This window comes from Microcaecilia unicolor, unplaced genomic scaffold (assembly GCF_901765095.1).
Source record: "Microcaecilia unicolor unplaced genomic scaffold, aMicUni1.1, whole genome shotgun sequence".
Lineage (NCBI taxonomy): Eukaryota > Metazoa > Chordata > Amphibia > Gymnophiona > Siphonopidae > Microcaecilia > Microcaecilia unicolor.
In genome coordinates, this window is record NW_021963078.1 from 162,844 (window position 1) to 179,938 (window position 17,095).

The 17,095-nt window shown below is 41.8% G+C and overlaps 1 protein-coding gene across 1 annotated transcript in view; it reads left to right on the forward strand.

Moving 5' to 3' along the window:
* Positions 1–16,716, forward strand: part of LOC115458900 (ribonuclease 3-like) — a 121,218-nt gene extending 104,502 nt beyond the window's left edge. Inside the window, exon 6 of the mRNA XM_030188745.1 lies at positions 16,183–16,716. Coding sequence (XP_030044605.1) covers positions 16,183–16,214 — 32 coding nt within the window. The 3' untranslated portion in view covers positions 16,215–16,716. The remainder of the gene's footprint in view (positions 1–16,182) is intronic.
* Positions 16,717–17,095: the final 379 nt, after the last annotated feature.

Genomic DNA, 17,095 nt, shown 5'->3' on the forward strand with positions numbered 1-17,095 from the left:
CATTTTTCTAATTGGAGACCCACTGTATTCTCCAATTTTAATTTAATCTCTGAGGGTAAGGTTCCCTTCAGTAAATGGTAGAATACTGGGAGGGCATTATCAGAGTCAAATTTTTCCTCTGTCTGTTCTTTATATAGGTCTTGGAGTCTGAGTAAATAAGCTTCAATAGGCTCTGAATCCATTTCCCATCTTTGGGAAGTGATGACTGAAAAGTCTTTAAGGGTCGGATACATGGTCCGAATTTCCTGAAATACTTTGGTCTGAATTTCTGTCAAAGGGTTGCCATCATACTGAGTATCGGTGGCAAATTTTGCATAGCCCGATTGAGTGAATATGTCAGTGATACTAGCGTGTGGGGTTCTGCCCAGGAGCGCTTTCATATCGCCGACTGATAGAGTAGTCCCCAGGGTTATGTCCTGTAATTTCTTTAACCAGCGGTTACCTCCCTGTGCAATATCCGGGAGCTGTAGTATGAGGCTATTCAATTCAACAGCTGAAAGTGGGGTGTATTCCGTATGAGGGACACCACCTGACATTTTATTCAGCAGGGGAAAAAGTTTCACTGATTTAAGGAGATCAATCGAGGTGGTTGGGGGAAACTGATTCTCATACTTTTTCCAAACCTGAAGACCTTGGATTAAATAGAGGGTAGTTTTCTGATCCCAATGGGGGTCGGGGTGGTCATAAATAAGATCTCTAACAAGTGAAAGCTTGTCTGATCGTAAAGATCCTTCGCGTGGGAAGAGGGCGGACTGGGGCTGAAGCGCCTCAGACCATCCTGCAAGGTTGTCAACCCATGGGTGAACATAATGCCATGAATTCTCATGCAAAGCCACATATTGGGCAGGTGTGTTAGGTGGACCAGATAGGATGGGTTCTGCACTGATATTCAGTCTTGTAGGGTGTTGGGGACTGTCAATGACTGCAAGGCAGCGGCTAGATCCTTCATCAGTAAGATAACTGTGAGGATCGCGCTGTCTAGTATGATGAGAAATGGCATCATGTTGTTGGGGTATCTGGGGTATTTCGGATTTTGATGTAGCAGATGCAATAGTGTCAGGGAGTGCCGACATGGACTTACGTAGGGAACGAAGTCCTTCTGAAACGTATACGAGATCATCTCCTATAGTGGCTAAGGTGAGGGCGGGTGACGGTAGACAGCCTGCACCTGAAGGAACTGGCGTGTCAAGGGGGAGGGGCTTGGGTAGGTCAAGGTGAGAAGAATCTCCTTCCATCGAGGAGGAGAAACTTAGTACTGGGGGAGGTTCGTTTCGAATATCCATCAAATCTGTTTTAATTGGAAGTTGTTGTTTTAAAATTTCCCATGCTTCTTCTAATGGGGAAGATATTACTTTTGGTAGATCCCCAGTACCTGGTTTGGCTGGAAGTATGAGAGGACGGCGGAGAAGAGCCAGATCCTCCGCTAATTGGGGAATTTTACCCATGGGGCGTGCGCCCAATTGATCCCATCTAGGAGGAGTAGAACACTCAGGTTCTAGAGTAGGCATGGAAGAGTTCACTGGAACCGGGGGTGCTTTAAGGAAACCCCGATCATAGAGTTCCTGACAAATAGCCCGTGCCTGTGTGGCGGGACTACATGGAACGAAACCCATCTGTCGTAATTGGGACAGGATAGGGTACTGTAGGGATTCAGCGGGCAAGGGACCAGTTTGGACATAAGAGTCCAAATGTAGTGGTGGAGGCGATGTTTGAGTTGTGTGCCCCATATGTGGGTAGGTAGTCGTTTGGGTGGTCATGTGTGAGGTCAATCCTGATCCTAGCCCAGGATAAATGGAGGTCTGGGCAGCCACGTCAATTTGACTGTTAGTAGGGTGCTGGATGGTGGCCGGAACCGATGGGTTCGGGACACAAGGATATTGCTCAATAATGGGTGGGGGTATCTCAATCTCATAGCCTCCAATAGTACGATATACATGAGGCGGTGGTGGGGTTAGCGTCTGGGTTGTTACTTGCATCGTTGGAGCAGTAGTAATAGTAGGCAATTGGACGGTGGTCGTGGCCACTGGGATTGTTGGAGGGGTTAGGGGCGTCTGAGTTTGTACTGACCCCTGAGATATTGGAATTGGGTCCTTTTGTGATGAGGGAAGAGATAGATCAACTACACCAGCAATGTGTACGGTAGTAGGTGGGTCAAATTTTATAGGCGCGGGAGATATCGCAGGTAGCGAGGGTATCACTGTCTGAGATCCTTGAGGTAAGGGGATCTGTGTCTGAGATCCCTGAGATATGTGTAGCTGAGGTTTATCACAATATCCTGGGGGTATTGGTGTATATCCCACTGCACATGGTAGAAGCTTGGTAGTACCTGCAGCATCATAAGGTGGTGGAGCAGAAGGTGTAATTGCCTCTTGGTAAGGGGCTTGATCGCAATCAGACTTCGCTAGGGCTCTGTCATGCTGGTTTTGTGCAATAAGTATAAATTTATTAATAGCAGCTAAATGCTTCTCCCTAGATTTTCCTGTTTTGTTGGATTCATTATAGCAGACCAAGGCTTGGAGCTTGCCCTGATCAAATGAGCCCTTTGTTGGCCATTCCAGTCCCGGGTCTTTGGCGGACCAAACGGTATGCCAGGTCTGACATAAACGGGAAAGTTCTTTTTTATCAGCGGGGAAAAAGTTGAGAACTCTTTCAAGGGGGCTAGTGGAGGACTGAGTGGACATAATGGAATTAAAAATAAGGGGAAAACAATCCACATAGGTGTGCAGTGTAAAATGGCAAAAGAAATCTCAAGTTGGATCCTAGTTCAAAGAATTATAATACGTGCCCCTATAAATATATATATAAAAAAAATGTGCAAAGGGAAATTATTTAAACGAAAACATGCATCATGCGTACAGAAAACACCTTTATACTCACGCGTCTTCAAGAGCGTCCCAGAAATGGAACCTAAAATATAAATTACTAATTGGCGGAAAGCTCAATGCTTTTGCCGCACATTAGAATCACAGACGAACAATAGTAGCAAAGATGAAAGGAATATGTAAGAAATTAGGTATGAGCAAGTTAGTTATTATGTGTATATTTTAGTGCAATATATGCTTCAGAAAGGTATGTCAGTATATAAATAAATAAATGCCTAGTATCTGCTTATTTATGTATCCTACGTAAAAATAAAAAAACTGTTTCCCCAGGGTAGGCTTCCTACAACTGGGATTCTACTCTATCAGCTGCCAAGAGTCAGCTCCATTGGCCATGATTCGCTCCAATGGTGGAACCCTCAAAGGAGGGGAGACTACTACCCCTGAAAGTGCGCAGGAAACTGCGAAACTAGCTCCCTGAACTCGGAGAACAGATACCCCATGGATTTTCGCTGGTTAGGAAGATTCTGCTCTATTCAAATGAAGTTTCAGCTCAATTCGACTAACCTCCACCGGATATTTTAAATATACAGCTAAAATTTTAGACTGAAGATTCTGCTCAATTCAAACAACCAAAATTTAAGAATTTAGATACGCCCGAGTCACCTTGTATACAATCGCAACGAAAGTTATTAGACGTCTCTTTATTAACCCCGCGCTCATCTATACAGGTAACTCATAGGTGGGCAATAATGCCGAAACCGCAGGCCACTCCGAAAATGGAATGGAAGTCTGCTTTTGTTAATTAGGATCCCCTTCAATGCATGTAAGTCCCAGACATCGGTATCAAAGTTAATTGCATGACACTAGTACAATAAAGTAGAGAGAGGAAAAAAAAAAAATATTAAGAAATAAAGGAGAAAGAAGGGAAAAGGAAATAATAAATATGGCATGTTCCTAGAAAGAACCTCTGAAATCTAATCCAGAAGTAGCAAGAAAAAAATTATTTTAAGGGGAAAAAACATGTAAGCTCTTCGGGTGAGGCACCTGAACTTTACAGTGTATACTAAGGTTGCCACACAGCAAAATATGAAAAGAAAGCTTGAAGGTGGTAAAGCAGAACAGGAAGGAACAGTTTTGGTATACGTAGCTTAATGTTTTCTTGTATGGCTGATAAGATTAGTGTTAAAAACATGTAAAGATTATAGATGAGCAGCGGACCAGCGCAGCCATCACGGAAGTAAGAGTTATGAAGATTTGAGCACAAATATTTTTACAAGAAAGAGTCTGTATCTAATATGCCTTGGAAACCACGCTAAACCCCTGTGTCATAGAACACAAGCACAATATGATATCATTTAAATAGAACAATAAAACAAAATATGCAACAGCCTTCCTAAAATACTGCCGGTTACGCATTCAGCAAGAAATACATTATAGTGGACTATTAAGACATATATCTAGGAAGTGAGTAATACCATCTGCAGTATAAGTCAGGGGGGGGGGCCACTAGGACAAAGAAGGAGAAAGGAGAAAGGGAAAGTCAAGTAATGTATGTTTGAAGGAAAGATACCCTTTTAACACTTTGTAAGCACATGGTGTAGCACAATAAGGTCTATCAAGCTGTCAATTGCAGCACAAAAATAAAGAAACCTGTCTCGGGGTTAAAATCATGGCTCAGAAACAGAATGAGAAAGCCTTTGTTTAAGGGAGATGGAATGAAATAGAGAGCAACACCCAAAAGTCAAAGCAGTATGAGCAGTGAATATTGGGGAGTGGGAGATAACGTCCTAATAAAATGACACAAAAGAGGAGAAAAAAGTATGCCCTGATAAAAGGAGAATGCAGAGTAAGACTAAGATACAGTGAAAGCCAAGAAATACATCCGTACATTCTTACATGCTCAGAAGTGCACTTACAACGGACTTGGCAGCATGAGGCATGAAAAGATAAGTCATTTTACAATTATGGTGCCTGCTTAAGGAACCAATTTTTGAGGGGAAACCGGAGTTGAAAGATACCTGTGTATCAGCATAGAACAGGGACAAAAACGAACGGAAAAGGGGGAGAGGAGAGGGAAAAAAAAATCACTTTCTTGAGCTTTTAAAAGTGAACTGTAGAGCCTCTTCTGCCAAAGCAGTGCTGGACTGATAAGGCAGCTAAAGTGGGCAAGCTTCCCAGACTCTCATGTCCTTGAGATAGTGAACTACAGCACTTGTTAGGGAAAACCTTTAAAAGCTACAGAAAGAAATGGCAGTTACGGAAGCCTGGATAAGGATATTAAAAAATGTGAGAAAAAGGGGTTTAGAACTTACACCTCTTCGAGCGAATTTAAATAGATTTACAAAGGCAGAATCGAAGCCCAAGAGGGAGTATATATCAAATATGACAGTTACTAGTAATGTAATAAGCTTTGATCCGGAAAGAGAATCAAACCTCACACCACATGGGACTAAGAAGGAGAAAGAAAAGTTTTCTAGGAAATCCAAAAAAAAATGATTTCTGGTTTGCACAAGAAGCTAAAAAGGTGTCTGTAAGGTATTAAGTTACCCCAATTGGTACCGTGCGGGCCACACCCTTATAAATTTTACACGGACCACAGACATATGGTGTAGGAGTCGGTAGAGCATCAGAGAGGAGGGCAGGGAGGATTATTGTGGCAGAGAAAGGGGGACAAGAACAAAATGTTGTGGAGGAAGGGATTCAGATTGGACTTAAGGAAAGAAAAATGGCTATGAGGGTGGGGTAAGAGCACAGGACTGAGCAGCTGTGAAAAAGAGCAATCAGTTGAACTACGCAGTAAATAATAAAGATTTTGACAGGTGGAAATGAGAAATAAGAAAAGCAGAGACGGAACAGGATAGTTCAGACAGAGTGCAAAGACACACACAAAGATGCAAAAGGAAAAAGAACGGAATAAGAGATACTACGCAGTTATTCATGCTGCACTATGAAAAAGAGCCGAGAAAAGTGTGGACAAGAAGGGGGGGTGTGGGCTGAGTGGTTAGAGAGAAAGCATAGTTCAGAAGACTGAAGGAACTGATTAGATAAGAGGAAAACAGCAGTTGGACGACGGTAAACAGCTACAAAGCTGAACACCGTAATTACTGTTTTTAGCAAAAAAGAAAGTTGTAGGAAGTCCAATAGAAAGAATGAGGAGGAATAGAGTCGCACACACAGAGTGAAGGCAATAGCAGATGTGAAAAGGTGGGGGCTGTCTGTCAGTTTTGAAGAGTGATTATAAGAACAGAGAAACCAGAAGGATTTTAAGGGAGAGAGCAATTTGAAAGCGTGCTGTTCTCCTAGAATAAAGGGACTTCCCCCGATACGGGAACATACAGAAGAGAAAAAGAGCAGGATTAGACCCAGGGGACTAATAGAAAGAGGATTTGAAAAGGAGGGATTCAGACAGAACACAGGGTGGGATTGGAAGCAGAAAATGCGCAATCTCTAAGGATTGTTAAGCGAGAATTGCTAGCATAAAGACCAATCCAAAGATTTTGAACATTGAAATAAACTTACAGCAAAACCCAAATCGCAGTCGCCTGGATTCGTTGTTATGCTTCATTCACACAACAAGCACACTCTTGCGCACATCACGCAAATCAAAGAGATGGACAGGATAGGAGAAAGAAAAGAGGGTGAGAAAAACCGAACAAAATATTGAAAGATAGAAACGCAAATATTTAGTTCAGCGCAGGGCAGTAAGACAGTCAGGGAAGAAAGTAAAAAGACAGAAGAATAGAAGAGTATTTAAAGTAGGGGGGAAAACGGACAGAACATAGGTGCCCAATACCCCTCTAATGGGCAATGTCCGTGTGAGGCAGAAGGACAGAAAGTAGCGGTAGGGAGAGGCAGGTGAGTATGAGAGAAACAAGAGAGAAGGAAAATAAAGTGACAGAGAGAAACAGAGAACATTTGAACGCACAAAAGGAAGTATCCCCTCTTGCGTTCAAAAGAAGATAAAGAAGGTCAGCGAATACTGTCAGCATTCGGGACTCACCACTGTTTTTATTTACCTCTTCTTATAGACCTCTTTCTGACTCCGTCACATGGGGGACTAAAGGTACTTAGTTCATATATCAGGTTCTGTATAGTTTCTCTAACCTCCATTGTCACCCAATCATAAGGGGGTCTGTTCTGGGGTGGCATTAGGAGCCGTAATTGAAAACTAATTCCCATAACTACTGCTTTCTGTCCAAAACTGAGTGTCACTTGTATGTGATCTACCTTAGGCTAAATGTTAGGTAAAGAGAAGATAGAATCAATAAAAATAGAGACAGAGATAGGTTTAGATAGATAGGTACATTTTATTTCTTACCCAAACACAGGTCTTCAAGTTGATACAAATACAGACATCAGATTCTGGTTTCAGCCGCACAGGGCTTCGCCGTCTGACAGAAGCTTTGGAGAGGACTCTCAAACTGAGCCAAAATCTCTCCTCTTTTATACCCTATCTTCTCCATAGAAGTGAATGGTGAGATACCTTGCTCCTAATCTTTCTCACTTTCTGAGATCATACTTTCCCATGCGATCTGCTATCTGATGTACCCAACTCCTTCCGTTCTCAGCTACTGCTAATTATCAACATGTTTTGGGAAGCGTTGAGATAAGTTTCACATCTTCCGGCTGCAATACTTTTCATACCTTTCTCATGAACTCTGTATTACCTCTGTATCATTGTATACCAAAACTAATAAGCTCCATTTTATTCATCTGATCTTTCATTACAGGTGCTATATTTGATTTAAAAATTGTACCAATTTGTGTCAGAAGTCATTATTCAGACCTGCTTTTTGCAGATTCTCAAATATTAAATCATTTACTTGTTGTTTGGCCTAGTCAGTACTTTTTCAGTTGTTTTTAGGCTGCATAGCTTTGGCCATCACTATTCCAGTGGTAGCCTTAAAGCTAGGCCATATATTAACAATACTATAGTTAACCTGTATGTACCTAATGTGGGGCAAGAGCGATTTCTAGAGTCCTGTCTGGAGGATATCCTTCACTGCCAAGAAAGTGTCCTACTTTTAGGTGGGGGGAATTTTAATTTGATACTACTGCCCTGGCTGGATAATACGAAAGGGGGGGGGGGGGAATATATAGCAAATTTGGACAGGGTGCTATTTAAACGATTTCTCCCTGTTGATAGCTGGAGGGAAACCCACAGGGGGAAGCAGGACTACGCGTTTTTTTTCACCTGTACTCTCAAGTTATTCCAGGATAGACTTTCTTTTTATGGCTTAGCAGCTCACCTTCCATGCCCGTTCTGGGATTGAACAGATCTTGTGGTCAGACCATGCCCCGGTGTGGATTGAGTTGTCACTTGCTCCAGAGGTGGGAGGCACCCGATATTGGAGGCTGCTTGAGGATTCTCAAATAGCAGCCCATGTTGAAGGGTTACTTTTGGAATATATGACCCTGAATAATCAGAGGGAGGTCTCATCAGAAGCCCTTTGGGAAGGCCTTAAGGCAACTATGTGGGTCCAACTCAAAGCAATTGCATTTCAGTGTAAGCATAGGCCTAGGCTGGAAGAGCTTGAGCTGCATGAGCTGATTAACACCTTAGATATCCAACATAAATAAATGGTTTAAATCCTAACCATGTATTTGTTTACTGATTTGACATACTGCCATTCACCAGACTGCATCATGGCAGTGTACAATATAAAAAAATAGCATCAATAAAGAGATGGACTAAATACACAGAGACATGTTATGCTTTTAAACCAAGACAAACCCCTGAAAAAAGGCAGATGGAATTGAAGTTACACTCTGGTGAAAGGGAGATAGGGAAACCCATAAAGGGAAAGGGAAATGGGACTTGATATACTGCCTTTCTGAGGTTTTTGCAACTACATTCAAAGCGGTTTACATATATTCAGGTACTTATTTTGTACCAGGGGCAATGGAGGGTTAAGTGACTTGCCCAGAGTCACAAGGAGCTGCAGTGGGAATCGAACTCAGTTGCCCAGGCTCAAAGTCCACAGCTATAACCAGTAGGCTACTCCTCCACTCTCCAGAAAGGACAGCAGCTGCTTGTACAGAGTAATACACATCAGCTGTGAACTTCCAAGTCTTTCCCTCGATGTTGAATTTGGCGTAGGAGCTCTCATTCCTTAGTTCCTGGGATATGGAGTTCTACAAAGATGATGCTAATACACAGAGTGCACTATAGCAAGTGGATTCCAGTCTGGATCGTTGAAGGTGTGTATATACAGAGGAGATTGTGCTGGCACATATGAGACAAAATTTAATCTGAGATAGGATGGGCTGGGAGGAGGATAGGGGCGGGTACATGGTCAGATTTTGTGGCGCTATATAAAAGTTTACCAGCTGCGTTCAACATTTGATGTTAGAAGCTGGCATGAAGAGAATTACAGTAATTGAAGCATTTGATCAGTGTATGAATGAGGCTGCCCACAACCAATGCATAATAGGGAGATAAAGACTGCAGTGTGGGATAGATATGTCAGTAGTGTACTTTTCTTTTCCAATAACTTCTTCAAAGTCTTGAAGCTGTAGAGGTGGCTACATAACAAAGAAGAAAGGGCCCTCCCGCTGACAAAAATGTGGTCAAATGCACTAAATAAATAAATATTTTCTCTTTCTTATCTGGAAAACTCATTAATTGGCTTTAGCTTGAATTTCTAGGGGCCATAACATTGACGGCAACTAATGGGTACCTTGTTGGAGGACTGGGCATAAGGTGTAAAGCATCAGAGTTAGGATTGTGGGTGGACTCTAATTGAAAACTGGGCCCACTTTACCTAATTAGGGCAACCAGCAGAACAAGCTGTACCCTAGAAACAATCTGTATAAGAAATGCAGAGCAAGAGGTAGGTGGGAGATTTAAGTTAATAAAAACCCTTAACTAACCTATAACTTAGACTGGCACCTTGGAAAAGAGAGGTTAGGAACACAGTTTAAATTTTATACCTATTTCACACTGAATTATAACTGTGTCTTTGTGCTTTATAGGTTTTATTTGATAAATATCGATAAAATACCCTTGATGCAAAAAAATAAAAATATATTGGATAAATACCAGAAAAAACAGCACCTCCCTTGGTACATGCTCACCCATCCACTGGTTTCTCTTGTGTCTTGCACTCATCTTTTGCATCTTTCTGCTTTGATAGCTTCTTCTTAACATAAATGTATGTATTTGATACAACTGGAAAAAGTACCAAGCAATAGTACCTGTTGCATGAAAACTCAGTAAGCATACTTTTTTTGTTGTACCCTCACAAAACCTTTAATTAGATGAAAAATAAACAGCTAAGAATAGAAGACCTATTTGTAATTCATCCCATATTGCATTAATATCTTGGTTACCTTTCATCCAATCCCACATCATATCAAGCCCAAGTTACAACCTTTTACGATCTTCTTTACTTTGAGCAGTTACTCTCTCTCTCCTCTCCCTTCCTGCCCTAGACATAAGGATCCTTCCAAGTTCAGATTCAGTTTGTGTTTCCTGCCACCCCACAATATATTCTTTCTGTGCTTCCTTTCCTTTCTCATTGCTTTCTGTTTCAGGTTCACCCTATCCTCAATCTGCCATGCTGTCATGACCATAGTTGTAAAAGACAACAGTTGACTGTTTGGTTAGATATTTTAGAAGGTTGGTATAGTGCATTTGTATTTTTAGAAGACATTTACATAGTAACATAATAACATAGTAGATGATGGCAGAGAAAGACCTGTACTCATATGTGCTACTTTATGTGTATACCTGACCTTGATTTGTATCTGCCATTTTCAGGACACAGACCGTAGAAGTCTGCCTAGCAGTAGCCCCGCCTCCCAACCACTGGCTCTTCCACCCAATCTCCGCTAAGCTTCTGAGGATCCATTCCTTCTGAACAGGATTCCTTTATGTTTATCCCACACATTTTTGAATTCTGTTACCGTTTTCATCTCCACCACCTCCCGCGGGAGGGCGTTCCAAGTATCCACCACTCTCTCCATGAAAAAATACTTCCTGACATTTTTCTTGAGTCTTCCCCCCTTCAATCTCATTTCATGTCCTCTAGTTCTACCGCCTTCCCATCTCCGGAAAAGGTTCGTTTGCGGATTAATACCTTTAAAATATTTGAACGTCTGCATCATATTACCCCTGTTTCTCCTTTCCTCCAGGGTATACATGTTCAGGTCAGCAAATCTCTCCTCATACGTCTTGTAACACAAATCCCATACCATTTTTGTAGTTTTTCTTTGCACCGCTTCAATTCTTTTTACATCCTTAGCAAGATATGGCCTCCAAAATTAAACACAATACTCCAGGTGGGGCCTCACCAACGACTTATACAGGTGCGTCAACACCTCCTTTCTTCTGCTGGACACACCTCTCTCTATACAGACTAGCAACCTTCTAGCTACGGCCACCGCCTTGTCACACCGTTTTGTCGCCTTCAGATTCTCAGATACTATCACCCCAAGATCCCTCTCCCCGACTATACATATCAGACTCTCATCACCTAACACATACGTCTCCCGTGGATTTCTACTCCCTAAGTGCATCACTTTGCATTTCTTCGCATTGAATTTTAATTGCCAAACCTTAGACCATTCTTCTAGCTTCTGCAGGTCCTTTTTCATGTTTTTCACTCCCTCTGGGATGTCTACTCTGTTACAAATCTTAGTATTATCCGCAAAAAGGCAAACTTTACCTTCTAACCCTTCGGCAATATCACTGACAAATATATTGAACAGAATCTGCCCCAGCACCGATCCCTGAGGCACTCCACTACTCACCTTTCCCTCATCCGATAGAATTCCATTAACCACCACCCTCTGGCGTCTGTCTGTTAACCAGTTCCTAATCCAGTTCACCACGTTGGGTCCTATCTTCAGCCTGTCAAGTTTATTCAAGAGCCTCCTGTGGGGAACCGTGTCAAAAGCTTTGCTGAAATCTAAGTAGATTATGTCTATAGCATGTCCATGATTCAGTTCTCCGGTCACCCAGTCAAAGAATTCAATGAGATTCGTTTGGCACGATTTACCTTTGGTAAAACCATGTTGTCTCGGATCTTTTAACTTATTGGCTTCCAGGAAATTCAGTATCCTTTCCTTCAGCATCGCTTCCATTACTTTTCCAATAACCGAAGTGAGGCTTACCGGCCTGTAGTTTCCAGCTTCTTCCCTATCACCACTTTTGTGAAGAGGGACCACATCCGCTGTTCTCCAATCCCATGGAACCCCTCCCGTCTCCAAGGATTTATTAAATCTTTAAGAGGACCCACCAGAACCTCTCTGAGCTCCCTCAATATCCTGGGGTGGATCCCGTCCGGTCCCATGGCTTTGTCCACCTTTAAATTTTCAAGTTGTTCATACATACTCTCTTCCGTGAACGGTGCTATATCTACTCCATTCTCATATGTACTTTTGCCAGTCAATCGCGGTCCTTCTCCAGGATTTTCTTCTGTGAAAACAGAACAAAAGTATCTATTTAGCAAATTAGCTTTTTCTTCATCATTATCTACATAGCGGTTCGCAGCATCTTTCAGTCTCACAAAGTCCCTTAAGAGACGCTCCTTAGGAAATTAAAGAGTCATGGGATATGAGGCAATACCCTTTTGAAGACTGAAAACTGGCTAAAAGAGAGTGCAACCAAATTTCACATGGTAAAAGGGGGCCTGTACTGGGACCTGTGCTGTTAGCATATTCATAAATGATTTGGTGATAGGAGTGACAAGTAAGATGATGAAATTTGTGGATGGCTTGTTAAAATGAAGAAGACTGCTAAGATTTGCAGAAGGATCTTGTGAGACTGAAAGACTGGCCATCTACAGTAAACGGCAGATGAAATGTAGTGTGGACAAGTGCAAAATAAGGCACATAGAGAAAAAGACAGGTACAACATGCTGGGTTCTAAGTTGTCACCCCCCATGCAAAGATCTTAGTCATGGTGGACAATATACTGACATTTTCAGCTCAGAATTCTGTGACTGCTAAAAAAGCAAAATGGGATGGAGAACAAAACCGAGAATATAATGCAATTGCTCTTTGAGTATTGCATGCTGTTTCAGTTGCCCATTTCAAAAACAATATAGTAGAAATAGAAAGGTTTGGAGAAGGGCAATAGAAATTAAGGAACACTAGGTCTCTTCAGCTTGAAGAACTAAGGGGGGGATATGATCAAAACTGATTAAACTATGAGGGAGGTGGAATGGTAGAACAGGGAACATTTTTTTAAATATTAATTGAATGAAAAACCAATATACAGTTTTCCCATACATTTTCCAATAAATCATACCAATATATCAAAGCATGAACATAGTCAAACAATATAGATACACAGAAAAATAAGAGCCTCAAAATACATTTTTTTTTTGAGATTAACATTTTTATTAACACCCTTTTATTAACCTCTAAGCTCGTACTCCCCACTGTTTACTTCCAACACTCCATAAGATTCAACATGTGTCAGCCCTAGGTGTATTCATCTCCATAACTGACTGTTTTCTTCAGTTACCCAGTTTCCGCCCCCCCCCCCCCCCCACACCACTCTTCTTGCTCAGAATCTACCCTTCCCTCTGGCACTTCTTATATCCACAACTCTCCTTTGCATTTAATTATTTAAAAACAAGCTTTATGCTCTGTGTGGGAGTTCTTCTCACTTTGATGCCCAGACTGCTGGAACTTCTTCTACTACTACTACTACTACTCAGCATTTCTAGAGCGCTACCAGGGCTACTCAGCGCTGCACAATCCAACAAAGAGAGACAGTCCCTGCTCAAAGAGCTTACAATCTAATAGACAAGTGAACGGTCGGTCCGATAGGGGCAGTTAAATTGGGGCAGTCTGGATTCACTGAACGGTAAGGGTTAGGTCTAGCAACATGGTGTCCCCCCCCCCCCCCCCCCATTGGCCTCCATCTGCTCATACTTGAACATTTGTACAAACTTATTTTGCCATTCTGTTAATATAGGGAGGGGGAAGGGGTGAACCCTGTATCCAGTTGGCTAGTATACACTTCTGTCCCAATTCATTTTTTTTTCTGCACGCATGCAACATGAATGTTTTGCTTACCTAATGCCTATAGAATCTTTACTCTTTTTATTGGTAAGTTGATACTCGCCACATTTCAGGAAGCTATTCTAAAGGGGGGGTTGCAGTCATGGTGGAAAATATTTCTCCAATGTTGCCTACCAGTTCAACTGTATTGCCCAATCTGGGTGTCCAGCCCTTGCCCAAGCCCTTCCTAATATAGAATATGTATTCCATGTGTCCAGCTCCTCCTATCCAAAATCCCATTCTCCCACTCTGACCCTCCCTCCCATCCCACCTTTTAATGCTCTCTTTTGGTCCTCCCCTACCACCTGAAAACAAGCTACCCCAATCGTGTTCTAACTATCAACCCATCTCTTTTATCGAGAGTACCCTTCCCCTCATAGTCAACCAAAAATTGCTACCTATCCAGTTTTCATACTTGCACACTTCTCAGGTATTCTCAATTAAAACTTATTCTCTGTACAATCATACCTCACAACAGCCAACTTATAATCCTGATTCAACAAAGTCCAGTGCAGTAATTAAGCAGTAGAATTATCTCAAGCGATTAGGTGAAAATACTGTCCTATTAGTCCACCACTGGTTGAGCAGTTCACTTCTCAGACATCTATACTGCATTACTTCTCTTCAAGACTGAGGCATAGTGTCCCTTCAGTTTTGCTGCCAAGAGATAAGTTGTATGAATATTGCAGCCTTGGCTTAGCATTCATAGTGTATCTCTTGAGTCCTTCTACTCAAATAATAACCAGCAGCAGATCAATGTCAGCCTAAATTGTTGTTCCAAATATTTCAGTAATCACACATAAATTATCTAGTAAGGGGAGGATAGGAAATATATAATGATGACCAGTCCGCTGCGTACACGAGCAACACTCAGCTATTCCAGTGGCCTTACAGATGCCTCATTTCACTGTTTCCCTCTCCTAGTTGTAGAACTGTCTCTGCCTGCTGGACTTATACACAGGTATGGACAACTGGCATGGACCAGCCTGTTCAAGGAAGGTAGACTGAAAGGGAGTATCAGATTCCCAAGAAGGCTATAATTCTTCCCAGTGAAGAGGTAGAGGTCAGCTGCTAGAAGTCAGAGTTTGGTTGTAGCAGTTTTCTTGGGTGTGCATCTGCGCCATAGGGGCACATGTGTGTTAGGAGTAGTCAAGGGTGACCACATGCTAGTTTAGTGGCCCCTGTCCTGGGAATGGTCATGCTCTCCCTGTGCATGGACTCTAGAGCCTCTGCTAGAATTACGGCAATAATTCATGTGCCCAAGAGAGATGAAGGTGAGGGATATGGTGATTGTGTTCTTCAGTCAATGAATTCAAAGTTCAGTCAAAAGACATGATGAATTGGTTCATGCAAAGGGGTTACCCAGTAGGGGTTCTTAGAAAGGCATATAAGAGAGCGTTGCACACTCACAGACCCTGGTTATTTTTGCCAAGACAAATATTTGTACATAAGGCTTTAGCCTGTGTGCTCCCGTTTTCTCATCATGCCCCTAAAATAGGACATTTAATACATAGCCACATTGAGCCTGCAAATAGGTGGGGGAATGTGGGATACAAATGCAATAAAATAAATAAATATTAGCATGTCCTAGCTGTGCATTCAGAATTCAGAGAGCACCCCAAGATTGCTTACCGTCAGAAAGCGAATTTGGGGGAGTTGTTAAAGAGATCTACTCCCGATAAGTTAGATGGTCAATACGCCCCCTATGGGAAATGCGTTTATTGTAAATATTCAGTCACTGCCAAGTGGGTCGAAATACCGGGGTACACCAAAAAGTTTTATCTGCAAGGTAAGACATCATGTAATAGTGAAAGAGTGGTTTATTGTATTATGTGTCCGTGCTCGTTATATTACATTGGACACACTAAGCGACAATTAAAACATAGGCTGGCCGAACATATTAGTAATCTCAGAACTCACAAAAAAGAAGCACCTTTGGTGGCTCATTGGACCACACAAAACCATGAGATTGAAGATTTAAAGTGTTTAGTATTGGTGCAAGTTGCTCCCCATAGGGGGGTGACGTCAGTGCATAACTGTTTGCAATAGAACAGCGCTACATTTTTGCATGGGATACGGTGGCCCCCCAAGGGTCTTAATCTGGAAGTAGAATGGTTATAATCCTTGGTAATTGTTACTAAGGGGAGTTTCAAACGGGGGTTTTTAATCCTCGGAAGAGGAAGACACTGGTGCAAAGTTTGGGGGCGGAACTCTGGATCCTCCACAGTCCCGGTGGTAAGCAGCCATTAAGCGTATTAATAATAATGTTATAAGGTTAAATTTAGATAGGTTTTTGAGATATTGAGATGACTTGGTATGGGTATGTGTTATTGATTTGTTACAGGTTACGGGGAGTGGTTCCTCCTGATGAAGTAAACCACGAAATGCGGTCTTGCATTGAGGAACTAGAGTTATGTCATTAAGTTGACTTTATTAACGGTTTTTCATGGAAGCCTTCTAGCTGCTGTGCAGTGTTGCCACGCAAGTAGCCAAGTATGATGATCAACTGTGGGAGATACAATTGAGGCCAGACTATATACCAAGACTTATCATCATGCTATGCATTTGGAGTCCTATTTATTAGGAACAACAGTCACTTTGACTCTGGGATTACAACAACGCGGGCCACTATGTAAAAGCGGCCTGTGTTAGCCACTTTGGAACTTTCTGATTCAAGTGTGTGGAAGGAACATTTTGCAGTATCATCAAAAGTCAAGGGAAGACATTAGATTTGAATTCTAAGTGCAAATATTGCAATGTAATTTTAACGTGATGCACGTGTGGTTGGTAATGTATGAGGTTTCTTTAACGGTGTGGATGATGCTGTGAAAGGGATGCGAAAGTGAGTCCCATGAAAACTGAGGGATATTGTTGATAATATATGTGCATATATGGGTAACAATAAAAGTGTTTATGTTTATCAGAATTATCTATTGGAGTACTTTATGGTAAATTGTACCTTTATAGTGCCCAAGACAGAAGGTACTTTTTACCAAATTTGGGATCCAAGGCGAGACAGTACCTCTCTTCAGGTACCTCACATTCACATGGAAACCTTTCATTCCCTAATCATGACAGGACTAAGGAGTTTATCTCTTGATCTCACAGAGACATACCTCCTTATTCTAGCAAAAAAAATCATACCTCCATAGCCTAGCAAAGAATTCTAGAAATTCCTCATTTAAACATTTTATTTGGTTTCGTCGGACAGAAAGATAAGAAAAACAAAAGTGATACAGAACAGCTTAACTCTTCTA